Source organism: Mrakia frigida (genome assembly GCF_051309035.1).
Source record: "Mrakia frigida strain ATCC 22029 unplaced genomic scaffold BDY24scaffold_9, whole genome shotgun sequence".
NCBI lineage: Eukaryota > Fungi > Basidiomycota > Tremellomycetes > Cystofilobasidiales > Mrakiaceae > Mrakia > Mrakia frigida.
Genome location: NW_027481272.1, coordinates 340,719 through 356,128, shown reverse-complemented (window position 1 = coordinate 356,128; position 15,410 = coordinate 340,719). Strand labels below are relative to the sequence as shown.

Genomic DNA, 15,410 nt, shown 5'->3' with positions numbered 1-15,410 from the left:
AGAACAAGGTCGCATTATTAAGTGCTGGAGTAGTGGGTATATTAAGGGAAGGAAGGAAGGAAGGATGGAGGTGACGGTGGAGAAGGAGGGGAAAGGAAAACGAGGGGGACCAGGAACGAAGGAAGCGAACGACTCCTTCCACGCCCTCTCCAGCAAAAAAGATACAAGAGAGACAGTACTCACGCAAAGGGCGAGTTGCTGATAGAGGAAGGCATGTAGATTGAACGGTGGGACATAGCGAGAGAGAGAGGCTTGAAAGATGGGTGAAGGAACGAAGGAGAGGGGAAGGAGGAGGTTGAGGGGAAGAGGGAAAAGAGTGGAGAAGAAAGAGAGAACAAGAGTGGAGAAGAATTGAGGGCGAAAGGGCTGGAAAAGAACAAGGCAAATTTGCTTCTCGACTCGCTGAAGAGTGAGTTATACGCAGATCTCAAGGCTTTTTTGACCGCATAGAAAAAACTTCCCACCTCTCTCAGCCTGTCCTCCTTTCTCTTTCTGCCGAGGAAGCCAGGCGTCAAAGTGACGGAGGGATGCCGACCGACAGACAGGTCTGTACTAGGAGATCTCCTCAACTCGACTCGGTGCGTCGAGTAGTCGGAAACCTTCAAAGCCTCCTAGAGGAAAAAATCTGCAAACGAACTTGCCCTCGCGATCTTCAAAACAGGGCTGTCGATTCGGTTCTCTTCGGGCGTGTCTCGCATCCAGCGCTGTTCGACTCCCATCCAAGCCTCCTCGATCTACTTACTTGCTTCCTTCGAGAGGGAAGCCTCGAGATCTGGGCTCGAGAGAGAGCATGCATTGATGATCCGAGAGAGGTCGTTCGTCAACGCGTCCCCTCCCTCCTCTCGATGGCCAGCGCCTCTCAGGCCTCATCTTGGAGCGTCTCGTAGTTTCTAGGATGAGGCCCGAGCCTATCAGAGATTTCTTAAATTGTGGGACTGTCAACTTCTCTCCCTCCAGCTTGTGCTCAAAGCAGAACGACGTCGTCCCGAGACGCGTTCGTCCTCGAATCCGTCCGTTCAAAGTCTCCTGGTCGACTCTATGTACTTTGCTACACCCGCTCTTTGAGGACGTTTCAATCATCTGGCTAGTCGCTCTCTAGCGTCCCTCTGGGGCTGCTCGAACTCTGCCTCTCACTCTTTTCGGTAATCGCAGACGTCGTAGTCCGAGGCGAGTGATTGACAACAAGAGGAGGGGTGGAAACTAGCGGAGAGGGCTAGGACGCTCGAGTAATCAGATAGGGTGCTTCTATAGAAATGGATGAAGGACCAGCGACGAGTCGTTCAGCGACTACGGGGAGAAGAAGAAGGGTCAGGGCTCGAAGATCAGAAGTGAAAAAGGGACACACCGAAGGTAACGCGGACCGTAGCGCTCTGGAGTTATGTTGAATAGAGAACATTGAGACTTCAGACCGATCGGTTCTTGATAGGTTGAAGACGTTTCTAGGTTGAAAGAGGGAAAGAAGAGGAAGAGCGAGGGACGTACTGAGACGAAGGTCGGCCGCTGGATTATTGAGGAATTCAAGAAGGAGATTCGGAGATCACGTCTGGGAAAAGATTCCATCTTCGATCTTTCTTTCCTTTCTCGCCCATTCTGCCACCGACGAAAGACGAAGACTCTGTGGTCGACCTCACGAGTCAGCGACGCGTCGCGCGTCGAAATCATTCTCTTTCCTCGACTCCCCTCTTCAAAGCTCGGTTTCTGCAACGGGTCACAAAGTCCACAGCAGCTTCACCTCTACATTTCTCCTCATCCCTCCATACGCTTTTTCGCATCTTTAGCCCTCTTTTTTATTCCTCTCTTCCTCCCAAACGAAACTCAAACCCCTTTCCGGTGGGAAGTGAGCTCAAACTCAAACCAACACACCGCGACGTCTCTTCTTCTCCTCCTTCCTTCCTTCCTTCCCTCGTTCTTCTCAGTCAGCTCGCACGGATGACCTCCTTTCTTCGTCGGAAAACGATCCTGGCTCTGGTAGCAATCTCGGTGGTGATCTACTTTTCCTTCCGAGGGGGAGGAGCGTCGAGCTCACCACCTCCTTACGTCTCGTTCGTCTCCTTCCTTCCTCTCCCCTTGCCTTCCCTTCCCTTCCCTCCCTCCTCCAACTCACTGTTTCTTTTTCTTCGTCTCCAACGAACGTTCAGCCCGCTTCGATTCCCCACCCCTTCCTCCTTACCGTACACCAACATCCCCGTCAAAGCCGCCGGATACCACCTCTTCGAGAACCTCTACGTCAAGGAAGGGATCATGTACTTGGTCGTCGAGGATCCCGACCACCCCAACATCCCTGCTCTCCGACAGATGACTTCGTCAGGTCTGCCTGACTCGGTGGGAGTCAAGCCTAGGGAGCCGTCGAGGGATCATATGAGGATCATCACGAAGAAGGAGGCGGAGGGCATCTTGGGCGGTCCGTTGATGGTCATGGATGGCTTTTCGGTGAGCTTGATCTTCGTTCTCCTGGTCTGTTGGGATCGGGGAGGGTCTGAAGGGCTGAGTGGAGAGAGGAGGGGGATATGGGGAGAAGGATGGGAGGAAGGAGGCGGAGGGGAAGGAAGGTTGAGCAAGGAGGGAAGGGCTCGACAAGAGCTGTTGTCTTTCAGCCGCGACCTCTTTCCTTCGCTCGGCTCCCTTCCCACAACCTCGGCACGCTCTTTCAACCACTCTCACGAATCGATAGAGCTCGAGGGAATCCCAGGGAGGTGTTTCGAGGTCGTGGTGCCTTTGCTTTCGCTCGAAAGAGCGCGGAGGGAGGAGGAGCGGTGTTCACGTCGCGAGGAGGTCGTGCACAGAGAGTCACCTCGTCTCAGCTTTTCCTACAGAGCTTTGAGACGAGTTTCTAATCTAGCACCAATGGGTTCAGCATTCCTATCGAGGGCAGGTCTTCTCGCTTGACCCTTCATCACCTTCGAAACCCAACTCTTCGAGAGACGTGAACTTTAAATCGCTCGAAGCTCACCCAGATTCGTTCCCTTTTATGTCGCCTTCAGATCATCCTCAACGATCCTGGACCCATGTTCCTCACCCACGTAAGCTCTACTCTCCTCGCAATCATCGTATCGTGTTGTTCGACCAAACCTGACCTCTTCCTCTTCTCCTCGCGTCCGTTCGTCGCAGCTCTACCACTACTGGGTTGAGCTCCTCCTCGGAGCCTGGAAATCCTACTCTCACCTCGACCCTACCATCACTCCCGCAGGTGTCACTAAACTCCCTCCTCCAGCTCGAATCATCTTCCCTCACGCTTTCGAGGATCAGTGGAGGGACAAGACGGGGCTGAACGCTTGGTTGACCAAGATGGCTTTCCCTGGAAGTGAGTGCCCGCCCTTCATCTCCTTCGTAGAAGTCGAGCTGACCTGGCATTTGTTGGCGTTGAACAGTGGCCGCTCAGTTCAAGAGCGATTGGGACGATTGGTCCGTCAGCGGGATGACTTTGATGCTGGAACGAGCTGTTCTCGTCGATAGGTCGGTGAGTTGAGCTCGATTTCGTCCTCCTTAAAATGAAGTAGATCTGTAGAGCTGACTTCGAACTGTCGGTTCTCTATTTTTTCTCAGGCTGGAAACCGAGGAACCGCTTGCATCGGACCCAGGAAGAGGATGATGAAGATGAACTCGTGAGTTCGTTTCGAGTCTTCTCGACGCGTCGAATTTCTCGGCTGACCATGTTCTGTGCTTCCCTTTTCCTCTTAGGGACATCCTCGACATCGCACCTGCTTCGCCAAACTGGTACCAACCGTTCGTTCTCACAGTTTCAGCTCCCTCAGCTTTCTCGACGCATCGGCTTTTTTCTGACCCTTCGTTCTGCTCTTCTTAAACCCCAGTGTCCGACAAGCCGTCCTCCGAGCCATCTCTGCTCCTGCTCCTCCATCCGTCCTCGAGCGACCAATCATCGTCTACATCACTCGACAGGGATCAGGTCGTTCGCTTGCCGATCAAGATCACACCGCTCTCGTCGAGGCTCTCGACAACTTCAGGGATCGAGCTGAGGTTCATGTCGCTCAGATGCAGACGAAAACCAAGGAAGAGCAAATCACTTTGATGAGCAGGACGACAGTAAGTTCTGACCTTGTACCGTTCGAACGAAGATGCTTGACGTTGACCTCGTCTGTTTTTCTCTGCCAGATTTTGATCGGTGTTCACGGAAGTGAGTCTTGATACCTCTTCTCTTCTCCTCCCGGTTCATCTTTATTGACTCGTTCTTCGTTTCCTCAGACGGACTGAGTCATCTCGTTTGGATGGATCCTACGCCCAAGAGCACAGTGTTCGTCTCGTCTCCGCTCTGTTCCTTCCCCTTCTCCGATTCAATTCGCTGATCTTTCGTCCCTTTCCTTCTTTGAACAGTATCGAGATCTTCCCCTCCGGATTGGACGGACCTTCTTCTCAAGGATTCAACTACGATTGTTCGTCCTCCCCTTTTTTCTTCCTTCCCTCTCCTTCTTCGAGCACCCGTTTGACGCGTCTTCCCCTTTCTCGCTTTCGCCAAACAGATGCTCTTCCCGCTATGTCTCTCGGAATTAAGCACTACAGTGTTTCGGATAACGTTGCGCTTTGCGAGGTGAGTGGCTTCCCGCCGAAGAGTTGAGGCCGTCGTCCTGACCAGGGGTTCCTCTTTATAATCATCTTCAGCCCAACTACCCGAAGGTCAACTTCCCACCCAACTTCCATCGACGGTCAGTCTTCCTCTTCATCTCTCGCTTCTTCTCTGACTTCAACTGACCCCCTCTTCTTCTCGTTTCCCTCCTCCCAGAAACATCACCGTCGTTCGTCCCCTTCTTCCTCCCTCCGACTCGCCTGCCCTCCCCTTTCTCTCACTGACCGACCGCTTTCGCTTCTTCTACAGGACGCCGCCACGATCACCAACCTTATCAACGAGCGACTGGGCTTCACCCACCCTGGACTCTAAGAGCCTCTTTCCCTCCTCCCTCCTCTTCCCTCATCTGCATCTCCCCCTCCTTTTCTTCAGCTTGTCATAGATTATTCTCGTTCGCTGCCCTGTATCACGTCTGCTACCTTTCTACCGCTTTATCTATGCATCCGGATCTACGTGTATCTTTGGCCAGACAGGAAAAGCCGCGTCGCTCTTCTCGTCCTCGAATCGTAGACCCTCCCGTCAGTCGTTTATTTTCTTGCCTCTCGAGCTCCGGAGGAAAGATGTCTCTCGTTGTATCTTTCCTTGAATGGGATGCTTCCCTTTTTCTTGAAAGTCAGGAGCTCTGGGACGCGTCGAGCTCGATCGACGCGTTCGACGCGGTCAGAAACCCTTTTCTCTCGTTCGTATCGCCAAAGGCTCAACTAAGCGCTAACCAAAGAGCCTGGCGTATGCCACTAGATCTATAGCTCCGAAAACAAGATCGAAAGAACGAAGAGAGAAGGCCTTCACGACCAACTCTCAACCCCTTTCGACTCATTTGCCACCTCACGAGTTGACCTCGAACGCCCACCATCTCTTCCTCCTTTCCTTTCGTTCCCTTTCTCTCCTTCTCTTCAAACTTCTCCCAGACCAAGCTACACGTCCCCCAGGCTCTCTCGTACGAAAACCTGCTCAGAAAGAGCCTCGCTTCTCCTCTCCCGCTACGGCTCCACACTTCGAACTCGACCATGCTCCAAAGGTGCTTCCATCTCTCGTTCTCTCTCTTCTCTCGACCTCCTTCTCTGACCTGCTCTTTCTTTCCCCGTCCAGTCAATCCCTCTCCACCTCTTCTTCCTCCGCTGCCTCTTCTTCCTCTGGGGAGAAGAGAAGGCGAGGTTCTATGCTCGATCAACTCAGAGCGGATCGAGAGGTACTCCTCCTCGACTCGTCTTCCTCCCCTAAGAAGGAGAAGAGTTTGCCCAACGTTCCTGCTCAACGAGACTCCTCCACTACTATCGAGAAAGAGGACGACAACAACAACGACGATGCGGAGATGAACGAACAACATCAGAAGGAGGAGGAGGCTGCTGCTTCGAGCTCGGGACCTGATGAAGAGGAGGGGGAGGAAGAAGAGGAGGAGGTTGCTGGAGCGATGATCTCTGATCCGATCCAGCCCTCCCCTGAGGAGAGGAAGAGAGCGATGAAGATTGCTGTTCTCAAGAACCCTGTAAGTTTTGGTGATGGTGAATCGAAGAGGAATTACATGTAGAGGGTGAAGATGCGCTCGTTCCTGACCTCCATCATCGTTCCCTTTTCTCTTCCTCTCCTTCACCCCTTCCCATCCACTTCCGAATCTGTCCACCCCCGCATACGCTCTCTTCTCTCTTTCTTCCACTGCAGTCCCTCAACTCTCGATTCTCACCCTCGGTTCTCACCGCTTTCCTCAACGTCGACTCCTCTCTCATGCATCCTCAAAACCTTCCCGTCCTCCAGTTCGTCGTCGACATCCTCCACTCCGTCGCGACCAAGAAGGAAGTGGCTCTCTGGGGAGCTCAGTACTCGAGACTCAGTCGATTGGTCAGGTGGATCGTGGAAGCGTATCACTACCAGGAACGGGAGGCCGACGTCGGCGAGGAGAAGGAAGAGGAGGAGTTGGATTTCTTGGGGAAGCTGGCTTGTAGGGTTTCGGAGCTTGGAGCAAAGGGGAAGAAAAGGAAGGCGAAGGGTGCGAAAGGGAAGGGGAAGGAGAAGTCAAGGTGAGTGTGAGAAGGTCTCTTGGATCGTTCTCGAGTTGGATCTTGGTCGAAAAACAGAGCTGACCGACTCTTCATCGTCGTCTTTCTTCTTTTCTCTTCTCGTGCGATAGTAACAAAGCTTCAACCTCGAAGTCGAACGGATCCAAGCTCAACGGGAAGAGAAGCGTCTCCTCCAAGGTGAGTCTCCTCTTTTACACGACGCGTCGCTCGATCTGCCCCTCGTCGCGTCGTTTCCTCCTCGTTCGAAACGTTTCGTTGCCTTTACTGACTTCCGGATCTTTCTTCGCCTCCTGCTCCTCGCAGTCTCAAGAGAACGAATCCGATTCGGAACCTTCTCCCTCTACCAAGAGACGATTCGCTCGAATGGACGCCGACGACTCGGACGACGACCAAGGAGCGAGATCTCCCAAGAACCAAGTCACGGTCAGGGAGAGCGACGATGACATGTCTGAAGGGGAGGAGGAGGTGGGGGAGGAGGACGAGGACGAGGACGAGGACGAGGAGGACGAGAAGCCTGTTGCGAAGAAAAGAGCGATCGGGAAGGGAGTTCAGGAGTGAGTCGAGCTTGAACCTTTCTCCTCTTCCTCTCGGTCTGTCTCGTCTCAGGACTTCTCGAACTGACCAGTGTCAATCTACTCACTATTCCCAGGTCCTCATCTAAGAAACCTCTCAAGAATTCTCGATCCGCTGCCGCCAACAGCAAGGGAAAGGTGCGTCGCGGTTTCTTTCTTTGTTCGTCTCTTCGATCCTTCCAAGCTGACTCTTCCATTCTCCTTTGATCTCTTACCATCCCCTTAGCAGAAACCTGCCAAGCCCGCTCCCAAGAAGTCTGCTGCCTCACGAAAACGATCGAACTCCACCTCTACCAACCGATCGAACGACGAGGAGGAGAATGAAGCCCACGACGGAACTCGAAGAAGCACGAGGAAGTCCAAGAAGATCGTCGACCTCTGCTACAAAGCGAACGGGAAGATCGACATCAACCGCTACCCTTGCGCTCGATGAGACTCGGTGAGTTCTTGACCTACGTTTGGTGGGACGAAGACGAGGTTGAACTGACGCGTCGCTTTGCTTTGCTATTCGTCAAGTTCGACCAGCCGTCCCAAATCATGCACCACCACAGCCGAACCCATCCTCTTTATGTATGTTTTTCCTTCTGTGCTTCTCGGTTACCTTTCAGTAGCATCGCTACTTCTCTCGCTCTCGCTCTCCAACGACTCTCGTCCCAGGCCATCGTTCGTTTTTTTTTCTCGTAGCTCCATAACCTCTCTCGCTAGCACTTGTCTCGTCTTCAAGTATACTTCTTTACTCTCTCTCTCGTCTAGTCTCTATCCGGTCCACTCCCTAGCTCAGCTTGCTTCCTTCTCGACTCGCTTCGTTTCCATCCTCGTCGCGTCCCCTCTTGACCTCTTCTTCGTTTCTCCTTTGATCGCTTCGTCTCCCAGCCTTTTAACTTGATGACTTCTCCAACAACGTACCGAAAAGGCTCTTTGTAGAACAGAGAGATCGTCGCAGCTTCGTTTCATCAAGATCGTAATTCTATCGTTTAATCAAACGTCGACCATCGAACTCGTCGTCGCCAGTGGTTCGATGGGCTCTCCTCCTTCGATCCGTCGTCGTAGAACACTGTTCGAAGGTCGAAAACAAAGAACGGAGTCAGGTTCAGGAACAGAAAGAAAGGCAGAAGAGAGAAGCTCACCCAACGACCTCCCCGCCCAACTCGACCCAACCTCTCTCAACCTCACCTCCTCCCTCAGCCGCATCCTCAAAAGCCTCTCCTACTGGGCCATTCCCACTCCCGCTCACATCCTCGTCGCCAAACCCATACGCTCCGTCCTCCTTCAACACGATGAACCCAACCTTGCCCCACTTCCTCTCCTCCTCTCCCAACTCCGGCCCCAGCAGCTGACTCCATTTGACGAGGGGCAGCGGTGCAGAGTGATACGGTACTGGGACGAAGTGGATTGGGTAGGGGTAGGGTGGGGAGAGAGGGGGTGGAGGAGGGAGGTCGCCGAGACGAGAATGGAGGAAAGGGATTCGGAACGAGGCTGGGTTGGAGGCAATGTCGAGGGAGCGCCAGGAGAGGATGTCGAGGATGTCTGTGAATGGAGAGAGGAGTAACAGGGCTCAGTCTGGGCGAAGGAGCGAGATGAAAGAGAAAGAAGAGGAGCGTCGACGAACACAAGATCCCGCTCGTCTTCCAGTCGTCTGCGAGAACGGCGTCGAGCACCGTCTCTCCTGGAAGCGGAGAGACCCATTTGAGGATCACTCGAGCTGAGATTCGAGTATGAAGACGGGTGGCTGAGCCTGAATGGATCGAGGGAAGCAAAGAGGGAGAAGACGCGTGAGCGACGAGATCACGGCGCGTCTTTCTCTTCTTTTTGGGAGAGAACGTGGCAGAGAGGACCGACCGTAAGGACCAGCGACGCAGAGACAGCGTTTCCCTTTTAATACGAAGCCGGGGGTGAGGCGGAGAGGGAGGAGGGCGAGTCAGTTTCGGACGCGTCGTCGAGCGAAAAAAAAGGCGGAAGAACAGCCTGGATGTACCTTTCGGTATAGGTCCCAGAGCCAGCCATGAGGAAGTGAGATCCGAGGTTGGAGGAAGACCGTCGGGAGGGATGAAGAGAGGGGATGATTGAGGGATGGGGAGGAGAGTCGTGTACATCAGACTGTTGGGAGGAGAAAGGGAGACGGCGAGGAAGGGTCAGCCTGAGGCCTTCAAAAACGAAGCAAAACAGAGCAGCTACTAACACATTCGATAGAGGGCTGGCCTTCTTCTTCTTCTTGTTCTTGTTGCGTCGTTTCGAATGAAGAGGGACGGCGTCGGCGGAATCTGCTGTCGAGGTCGAAACGGCTGCTGATGGGCCTCCAGTGTCGACCTCCATGGATCCAACGAACTCTGAGACTCCTGAAAGAGCATGAGGTGGCTTGGAGGAAGCAGTGTCTTCTTCCTCTGAAGAGGACGGCGGAGCTTCTCCGGAGAGAAGGGAGAGGGAGGAGAGGGAGGTGATGGAAGCGAGACGAGCGGCGGTGGTAAGGGTAGAACGTTTCTGGATAGAAAGAGGGAAGAAAGTGAGAGTCAGTTCGGGGCGATAAGATGCCAAAATCTGCAGTTGAGGGCAGAGACGGGCAGACGATCGAGCCTCGTCGAGGGATGAGCTCGACCTTCCCTCCTCCCCTCCTTCGTTGTGAGCTCGAGCTCTTCCACAACCAGCCTTGCGAGCTCCTGCTGATCTGGGACTTCGACGGATATAAAGAGGAGACTGTGCTCTCCATCTTAGGCGGCGAATGTTGCCCTTGATTCCGTCCTCGGGCGAGAGGAAAGCCATCAAAGACAAGGGAAGGAGGAAAGGTCGAGCTCACCTTCCTCTGATCCTCCTGGACCTGCCTCCTGACTCCTTCTCCCGCAGAACGAGAGGGGGTAGACTTGAAATTAGCCTGCCTGTGAGCGAATCGGTGCTGAGAAGGGTCGTCGTCCTCGTCCATGTTTTGAAGCGATGGTGGTGGGTTGAAGGAGAACAGCCGAATCCTTCGAGCTCAACTTTCAATCCTCGAACCGTCATCATCTCGCAGGCCTCCCAACTGCAAATTATGCTTGACACGACCTAGACCATCGTCGTGGCGGGATGAGACTTCAGTTCAATCACACATCTCAGCGCTGAAGATACGACGTTGCTCCTTCTCGAGAGCCTGACGAGAGAGAAGGAAACGCCGAAGCTCAACAAGGACGAATTCCTCCTTCACTTCCTCCTCCCTCACAGGCTGAGCCTTTCCGCTTCCTCTAGACTTGACTCTGGAACTCCTCTCTCTCCATCGCTCCCTTCACCCAGCTTCACCTTCTTCAGGCCAATCGAATGCGTCCATCGACCAACACCTCGCTTTCAGTTCTCCACTCTCCTCTTGCCCTCCCCCTCTCTCCTCCTTCCGACACCCTCTCTCATCCTCGATCTTCGCAGACCTTTCCATACATCGACGCGGAAGCAAACATTTTTTGGGACCGGACATCCGTGGTTCGCGTACGTTTGACTTCGATCCACAATCGAGCGGAGGCGCGTCGCAGTCGTCTCTCCTCCTCCTCCTCCCCCTCCACCGCTCAACTCGCCCCCTGCTGGGATCTGACCAAATCCAACTCGTCTCTCAGCCTAGGCCTTGCTAGGCCGTCGTCAAGGCCGTTCTTAGATCAAAACGTGGCTCAACAGCTCGCGTGGGTTGCGCCAACAGATCCCCTCGTTTTCTGCTCCCGGACCGTTCTCTGTTACAAAAAGGCCTTCCGATCCCTCCTGGCTTCCAACCATCACTCTTCTCCTCCTTTCTATCCTCCCACCTGCTTGACCTCCTTTTCCCTCCTCAGCCATGCTCGCCACCTCAACGCTCTCGCTCCTCTCCCTCGCCCTCCTTTCCTTCGCCTCTCCCCTTCCTTCCAGCGATATCACCGTCCGAGAAGTCCCTGGAACTCTCAGAAAGAGGTTCACAAACATGTGCGACCAGTGGGGGACCGAGAGCGAGAACTCTGGTCATTTCCTTGTGAGTCTTCCCCGGTCGTCGTTTTTTTTTCTTCTTCAAGCTGAGCTCGACCTGACCATCTCGTCGGCGTTTCTGCTTCCTTCTTCTCTTCTCCTTTCCCCGCAGCTCTACAACAACAGTCCGCCCCATTTGTACAGATCACGAAGCCCGACTGATCCTTCCCCTGACGCGACCGACCCTCCTTCTCTTTATCTTCTCGTCGCTCTCGTTTCACAGTGTGGGGAATTTCAGAGGCGACTTCTTACTCGCAGTGCACTTAGGCTACCTCTTCTACTGGAACAGGAGCGGTCTCCATGTCGGCGTGGAAGACGACCTACAAGTTTACTGGAGGTGAGTCGAGAAACAGCAGCGGAAAAGAGCGAGGACGACGCGTTGTTTTGTCGACGCGTTGCCGTCTCTCTATCTTTCTCTACTGTTTCCTTTCTGGCCTCTTCAAGTACAAACTGATAAACTTCAACCTTTCGCAGGAGCTGGACATGTAAAGTCCTGTGAGTCAAACCTATCCTCCTTCACGTTCGCCTTTCGTCGTCGTCGTCGTTCTGACTTTGCATCTTTCTTCGCACAGACCCCAAGAAAAGAAGAAACTTCGAGATCAAACGAATAGAGCTGCTACATAGCTCATAAAATCGTAGAAGAACGAGCTTCGTCTCGACTCTGCCTCTTCGAACAGACTGGCTTCCCAAAGTTCAGCCCTCCCTTCTTCCTCTCCCTCCCGCTTGCAAAAAAAAACGTCAAGTCGTACATAAATAATAACCAAGAGACAAAACGAGCCACCACCTCTAGTCCCTATCAACCCAAGAAGAAGAGTTTGAAAGAATAAAACGAAAACGAAACCCCAAAAGAGAAAGAGCGACGCGTTCAATCCGGACCCGCCTTTTCGGGAGGAGGATCGTTCTGCTTGTGGATCCCAGCGAGCCAGAGTTTGATAAGCTCACTGCGCCGACGACAGTAATCACAACAAGAATTAAAAAGAAAGGAGAGAGTCAGCTCGAGAACCCGAACCGCGTCGCTCTCCAAAACTCACCTCTCCTCTCCCTCCCCCCGTTCCTTCACAACCTTCCTCCCTTCCTCCCTCCAATCCTTGAGCATCATGCCCTTGACCCTGGCGAACATGGCTTCCTCCTTCATCTCGTCGGGGATGAACCGTCCGATGGGGGTGGCTTTCGCTTTGAGCAAGGCCGGGATGAGAGCGTTCGAGGAGAGGTTGGCCGTTGGGGAGTGGGTTGTTGGGATGGTGTAGACGTAGCTGCAATGAGAGAAAAGTAGTACGAAGAGTACGAAGGAGGAAAGAAACGAGGTGAGATAGATGCTTCCGAGGGAGGAAGAAACGAGAAACGAGAGCGAGACGCGTCGAGAGAGAGAGAGAGAGACAAAGGAAAGAGAGTTGAACTCACGGCTCTCCCAACAGTCCCAACGGCCCGTGCTGAATGCCTTGCCATTCAAAAATATTATTCTTCCTCCACCACTCCTCCCTGCTCTCCGTTGTATCGTTCCAATGCTCCCTCATCGGGTTCACGAACGGCACCCCGCTGCAGAGTCCGTAGTACGGACTGGGACTGCTCCCAGGGAAGCCTATGCCGACGAGAACGCGAGATTTGGAGAGTTGGAGGGCGTATTCGGACTGGGGGAGGTGGCCTAGGGGTTGGAGGGATGGCGGGGCGGGGGAGGAGGAGGAAGGAGGAGCGAAGAGGAGGAAGGAGAGGGAGGTGAGGGTCGAGGCGAGGGAGTAGAGGGCGTGAGGGTAGGCGGAGTGACCGGCTGGAGGGAGGGAGGAGAGGGAGGGAGAGAAGAGGTGAGTGGGAGGTTCGTGAGGGACGGTGAGGGAGAGGGAGGGAAAAAAGAACGAGAGAGAGAGAGAGAGAGAGAGAGAGAGGAGAAACGAACCGTAGCCGTAGAAGTAGGACATCTCCTTGGCGAGAATAACAGCTGTATCATCTCGTTCCTCCGTTGGGATGAAAGGTTGTTTGGTGCATCCTCTCTGTGCGTGAGGGAAGAAAAGAAAAGAAAAAGAAGACGAAAAAACGACGACGAGACGCGACGCGTTCAGTTTCTCGCTTCTCCTTTCGTTCGTTCGATCTCGCACCTCGGAACCGCACCGCTGCTCACCTCTATCGAGTACCCTAGATACGAATGATCAGGAATCTGGTACGGCGTCATGACCCACTGGTTTCCGAACGGATGACCTGGGACCTTCTCCGGACGGTATCCCCACCAACTCGAGGTGAGGAAGATGGAAAGAGGAGGACCTTCCGGGAACGAAGCGGTCTGAACGCATTTCTCGGTGGAGAGACAGGCTTGGAGGATGGTGTCTTCGATGACTGTTGGGATGGAAGAGGACGAGAGGTCAGCCTCGATGTCGACGCGCGATGGGGCGGGAAAGGAAAGGAAAGGAAAGGAAGGGGTTTTTGGAACGAACGAATGACTTTGGCGAGGTTCTGAAAGACGGAGTAGAAGCGTAAGAGGGTGGTGTCGTGTCTCCAGCCGGGGAGAATGAAGAAGGTGAAGTCCTTGGAAGCGTAGAAGAAGAAGCGAGAGAACGAGAAGAAGAAGGTTGAGCGGGGCGCGTGCCGAGGAGAGGAAAGCGAACGGTAAAGACGAGAAAGGAAAAAAAAAACTCACGAGAGAAGTCAGAGATTCGATGACTGAGGTGCACTGGATGTCCTCTCCACGAGTACCTGGGTGGTAGCCGTCTGATCGTGGAGGAAACGAGGAGGAAGAGGAGCGACGAAGGGAGGACAGAAGGGCAGACGAACGATGAGCTTTCCAAGGGTTGTTCTGCGACCTTCTCGAGCGAGTAAGAGGTTGGAGAGACGCAGAGCGTAGGGTAGGGTAGACTCACAAAAGTTCGTGAAGAGCAGAGCTATCGAGAAGACGCTCTCTGGACATTCGACCTCGCCTCCTACGGCCTCGAGGTTGTCCTCGTCCTCGTCGTCCACAAAGATCGAGGTCGACCTCTGTCCCAAGCAGGTCCTGATGCGCTGATAGTTCTTCCTGTTGAGAGCCTCGTAAGGATGTCTAAGAAGTGGTATTCAAGATCCCAGAAGCGTCTGGTTAGCTCGACGAAGAAGGGAAGGGAAGGGAAAGCGAGCTCACGCTGCCCCGTCCTCCTCCGGTCCATGAGGGAACTCCTTGTCGAGACGCTCCAAGATGATTCCGTAGGGATCCGTAGCGTTCTTGACGGTAGGCTCCAGCCAGTGAGTCGCGTTGTGGAGAGGAGGTTCGTAAGGAGGGATGTATTCTTCTTCTGGAGGAGGAAGAGGCGGAGGAGGAAGGAGGACGACCGAAGGAGGGAGGAGTTTGGATTTCAGGGACGTCGAGCTCAGAGGATGGGCTTCGTCTAGACGGGTAGAGGACAGGATAAGGATGAAAGCGAGGATGAAAGTGACGAGGAAGACGAGGAGGAGACGACGGCGAAGAGAGCTCATCCTCCCATACAGGCGCAGGGTCGAAGTTGGAGGTTGAGGTGATCAGGCGGAGGAGGGAAGGTCCAAAGTTGGGCTGAAAGATCGAGGAGACTCTCTTTGTTTTCCCTTTCAACCACAACCTTCCTTCCCCAAGAAACAGTTGACAAAAACCTGCACCCATCCAGAGCTCGTGCTTGCCATCCTCGTTCGGCTGAGAAGCATCCGTTCGACCAAGAGGGGTCGTCGACGTCCTCCAACGAGCAAGAAGAGGAGGAGGGAAGGAAGGAGCAGCGAGAGCTCAACTCTCTTTCAGCCCTCCCTCCCTTTTTGACTCTTCCTTCTTCTCGTCAGCATCCTCTGCCGTACGTCCTCCTTCGTTCTCATATCGCTTCTCAGCCTAGAAGTGCAATCTAGAGACCTAGGAGAAACTCATACTTAGCCTTCTTTCTCCCTTCTTTCTCAAGGACGTCGGCGCTGCTTATCGATTCCTCTTCCATCTACACACCAACGACTCTCTTCGTTCTTCGTCCTCTCTCCTCAACACGAGACCCGCATGACCTCTCATCTCTGCCGAGCCCATGGGCAAACTTTCTCTCGTTCGTGGACAGGGTCTCAGGATTCAAACATCGAGAACTCTTCCCCTCTCTCTCGTTTGGTTCAACCGCAATGCTCTCCTCCCCCTTGATGAACCTTCGCCCTCTGTTCCTCCTCCTCCTCCTCCTCCTCTCCCCAAATGACGAACCAAACAGACTCTTTCGCTCGCTCGCACGTCCCTCCTCGGCCTCTCGGCCACCTTAAATCCCAAGGTTCACGACCTCTTGCGAAACTTCTCGTCTTCGTTTCCTCCCCAGCCCTCCTCCCTCGACGCGTCGACTCAACTTTGACTTC

At 53.8% G+C, this 15,410-nt stretch overlaps 5 protein-coding genes across 5 annotated transcripts; 2 read left to right on the top strand and 3 right to left on the bottom strand.

The window, feature by feature from the left end:
* The first annotated feature begins 1,824 nt into the window (after positions 1-1,824).
* On the top strand, positions 1,825-5,043 carry BDY24DRAFT_383603 (uncharacterized protein). The gene is made up of 15 exons (XM_076639693.1): positions 1,825-2,042; positions 2,139-2,430; positions 2,982-3,020; positions 3,109-3,301; positions 3,369-3,457; positions 3,544-3,602; positions 3,679-3,723; positions 3,810-4,041; positions 4,111-4,132; positions 4,201-4,249; positions 4,330-4,388; positions 4,476-4,543; positions 4,615-4,658; positions 4,736-4,748; positions 4,829-5,043. The coding sequence occupies exons 1-15, from the start codon at positions 1,930-1,932 to the stop codon at positions 4,889-4,891; spliced, it is 1,380 nt and encodes a 459-aa protein (XP_076498230.1). The 5' UTR covers positions 1,825-1,929; the 3' UTR covers positions 4,892-5,043.
* A 385-nt stretch (positions 5,044-5,428) lies between these two features.
* Positions 5,429-5,961, bottom strand: BDY24DRAFT_383601 (uncharacterized protein). Its single transcript, XM_076639692.1, has 2 exons — positions 5,669-5,961; positions 5,429-5,597 (listed from the first exon to the last, which is right to left on the bottom strand). Exons 1-2 carry the CDS (start codon positions 5,904-5,906, stop codon positions 5,560-5,562), a joined length of 276 nt encoding a protein of 91 aa, XP_076498229.1. The 5' UTR covers positions 5,907-5,961; the 3' UTR covers positions 5,429-5,559.
* Positions 5,962-8,100: 2,139 nt separating this feature from the next.
* Positions 8,101-10,102, bottom strand: BDY24DRAFT_383598 (uncharacterized protein). Its single transcript, XM_076639691.1, has 7 exons — positions 9,958-10,102; positions 9,346-9,644; positions 9,142-9,263; positions 9,006-9,038; positions 8,776-8,901; positions 8,294-8,693; positions 8,101-8,220 (listed from the first exon to the last, which is right to left on the bottom strand). The coding sequence occupies exons 1-7, from the start codon at positions 10,078-10,080 to the stop codon at positions 8,145-8,147; spliced, it is 1,179 nt and encodes a 392-aa protein (XP_076498228.1). The 5' UTR covers positions 10,081-10,102; the 3' UTR covers positions 8,101-8,144.
* An 845-nt stretch (positions 10,103-10,947) lies between these two features.
* BDY24DRAFT_413746 (uncharacterized protein) lies at positions 10,948-11,742 on the top strand (the record flags this gene model as incomplete). The annotated part of the gene is made up of 5 exons (XM_076643217.1): positions 10,948-11,118; positions 11,224-11,236; positions 11,401-11,448; positions 11,586-11,606; positions 11,684-11,742. The coding sequence occupies 5 exons, from the start codon at positions 10,948-10,950 to the stop codon at positions 11,740-11,742; spliced, it is 312 nt and encodes a 103-aa protein (XP_076498227.1).
* A 100-nt stretch (positions 11,743-11,842) lies between these two features.
* On the bottom strand, positions 11,843-14,805 carry BDY24DRAFT_383597 (uncharacterized protein). The gene is made up of 9 exons (XM_076639690.1): positions 14,212-14,805; positions 13,958-14,133; positions 13,738-13,808; positions 13,535-13,625; positions 13,225-13,436; positions 13,003-13,096; positions 12,513-12,876; positions 12,143-12,364; positions 11,843-12,052 (listed from the first exon to the last, which is right to left on the bottom strand). Exons 1-9 carry the CDS (start codon positions 14,541-14,543, stop codon positions 11,977-11,979), a joined length of 1,638 nt encoding a protein of 545 aa, XP_076498226.1. The 5' UTR covers positions 14,544-14,805; the 3' UTR covers positions 11,843-11,976.
* Positions 14,806-15,410: the final 605 nt, after the last annotated feature.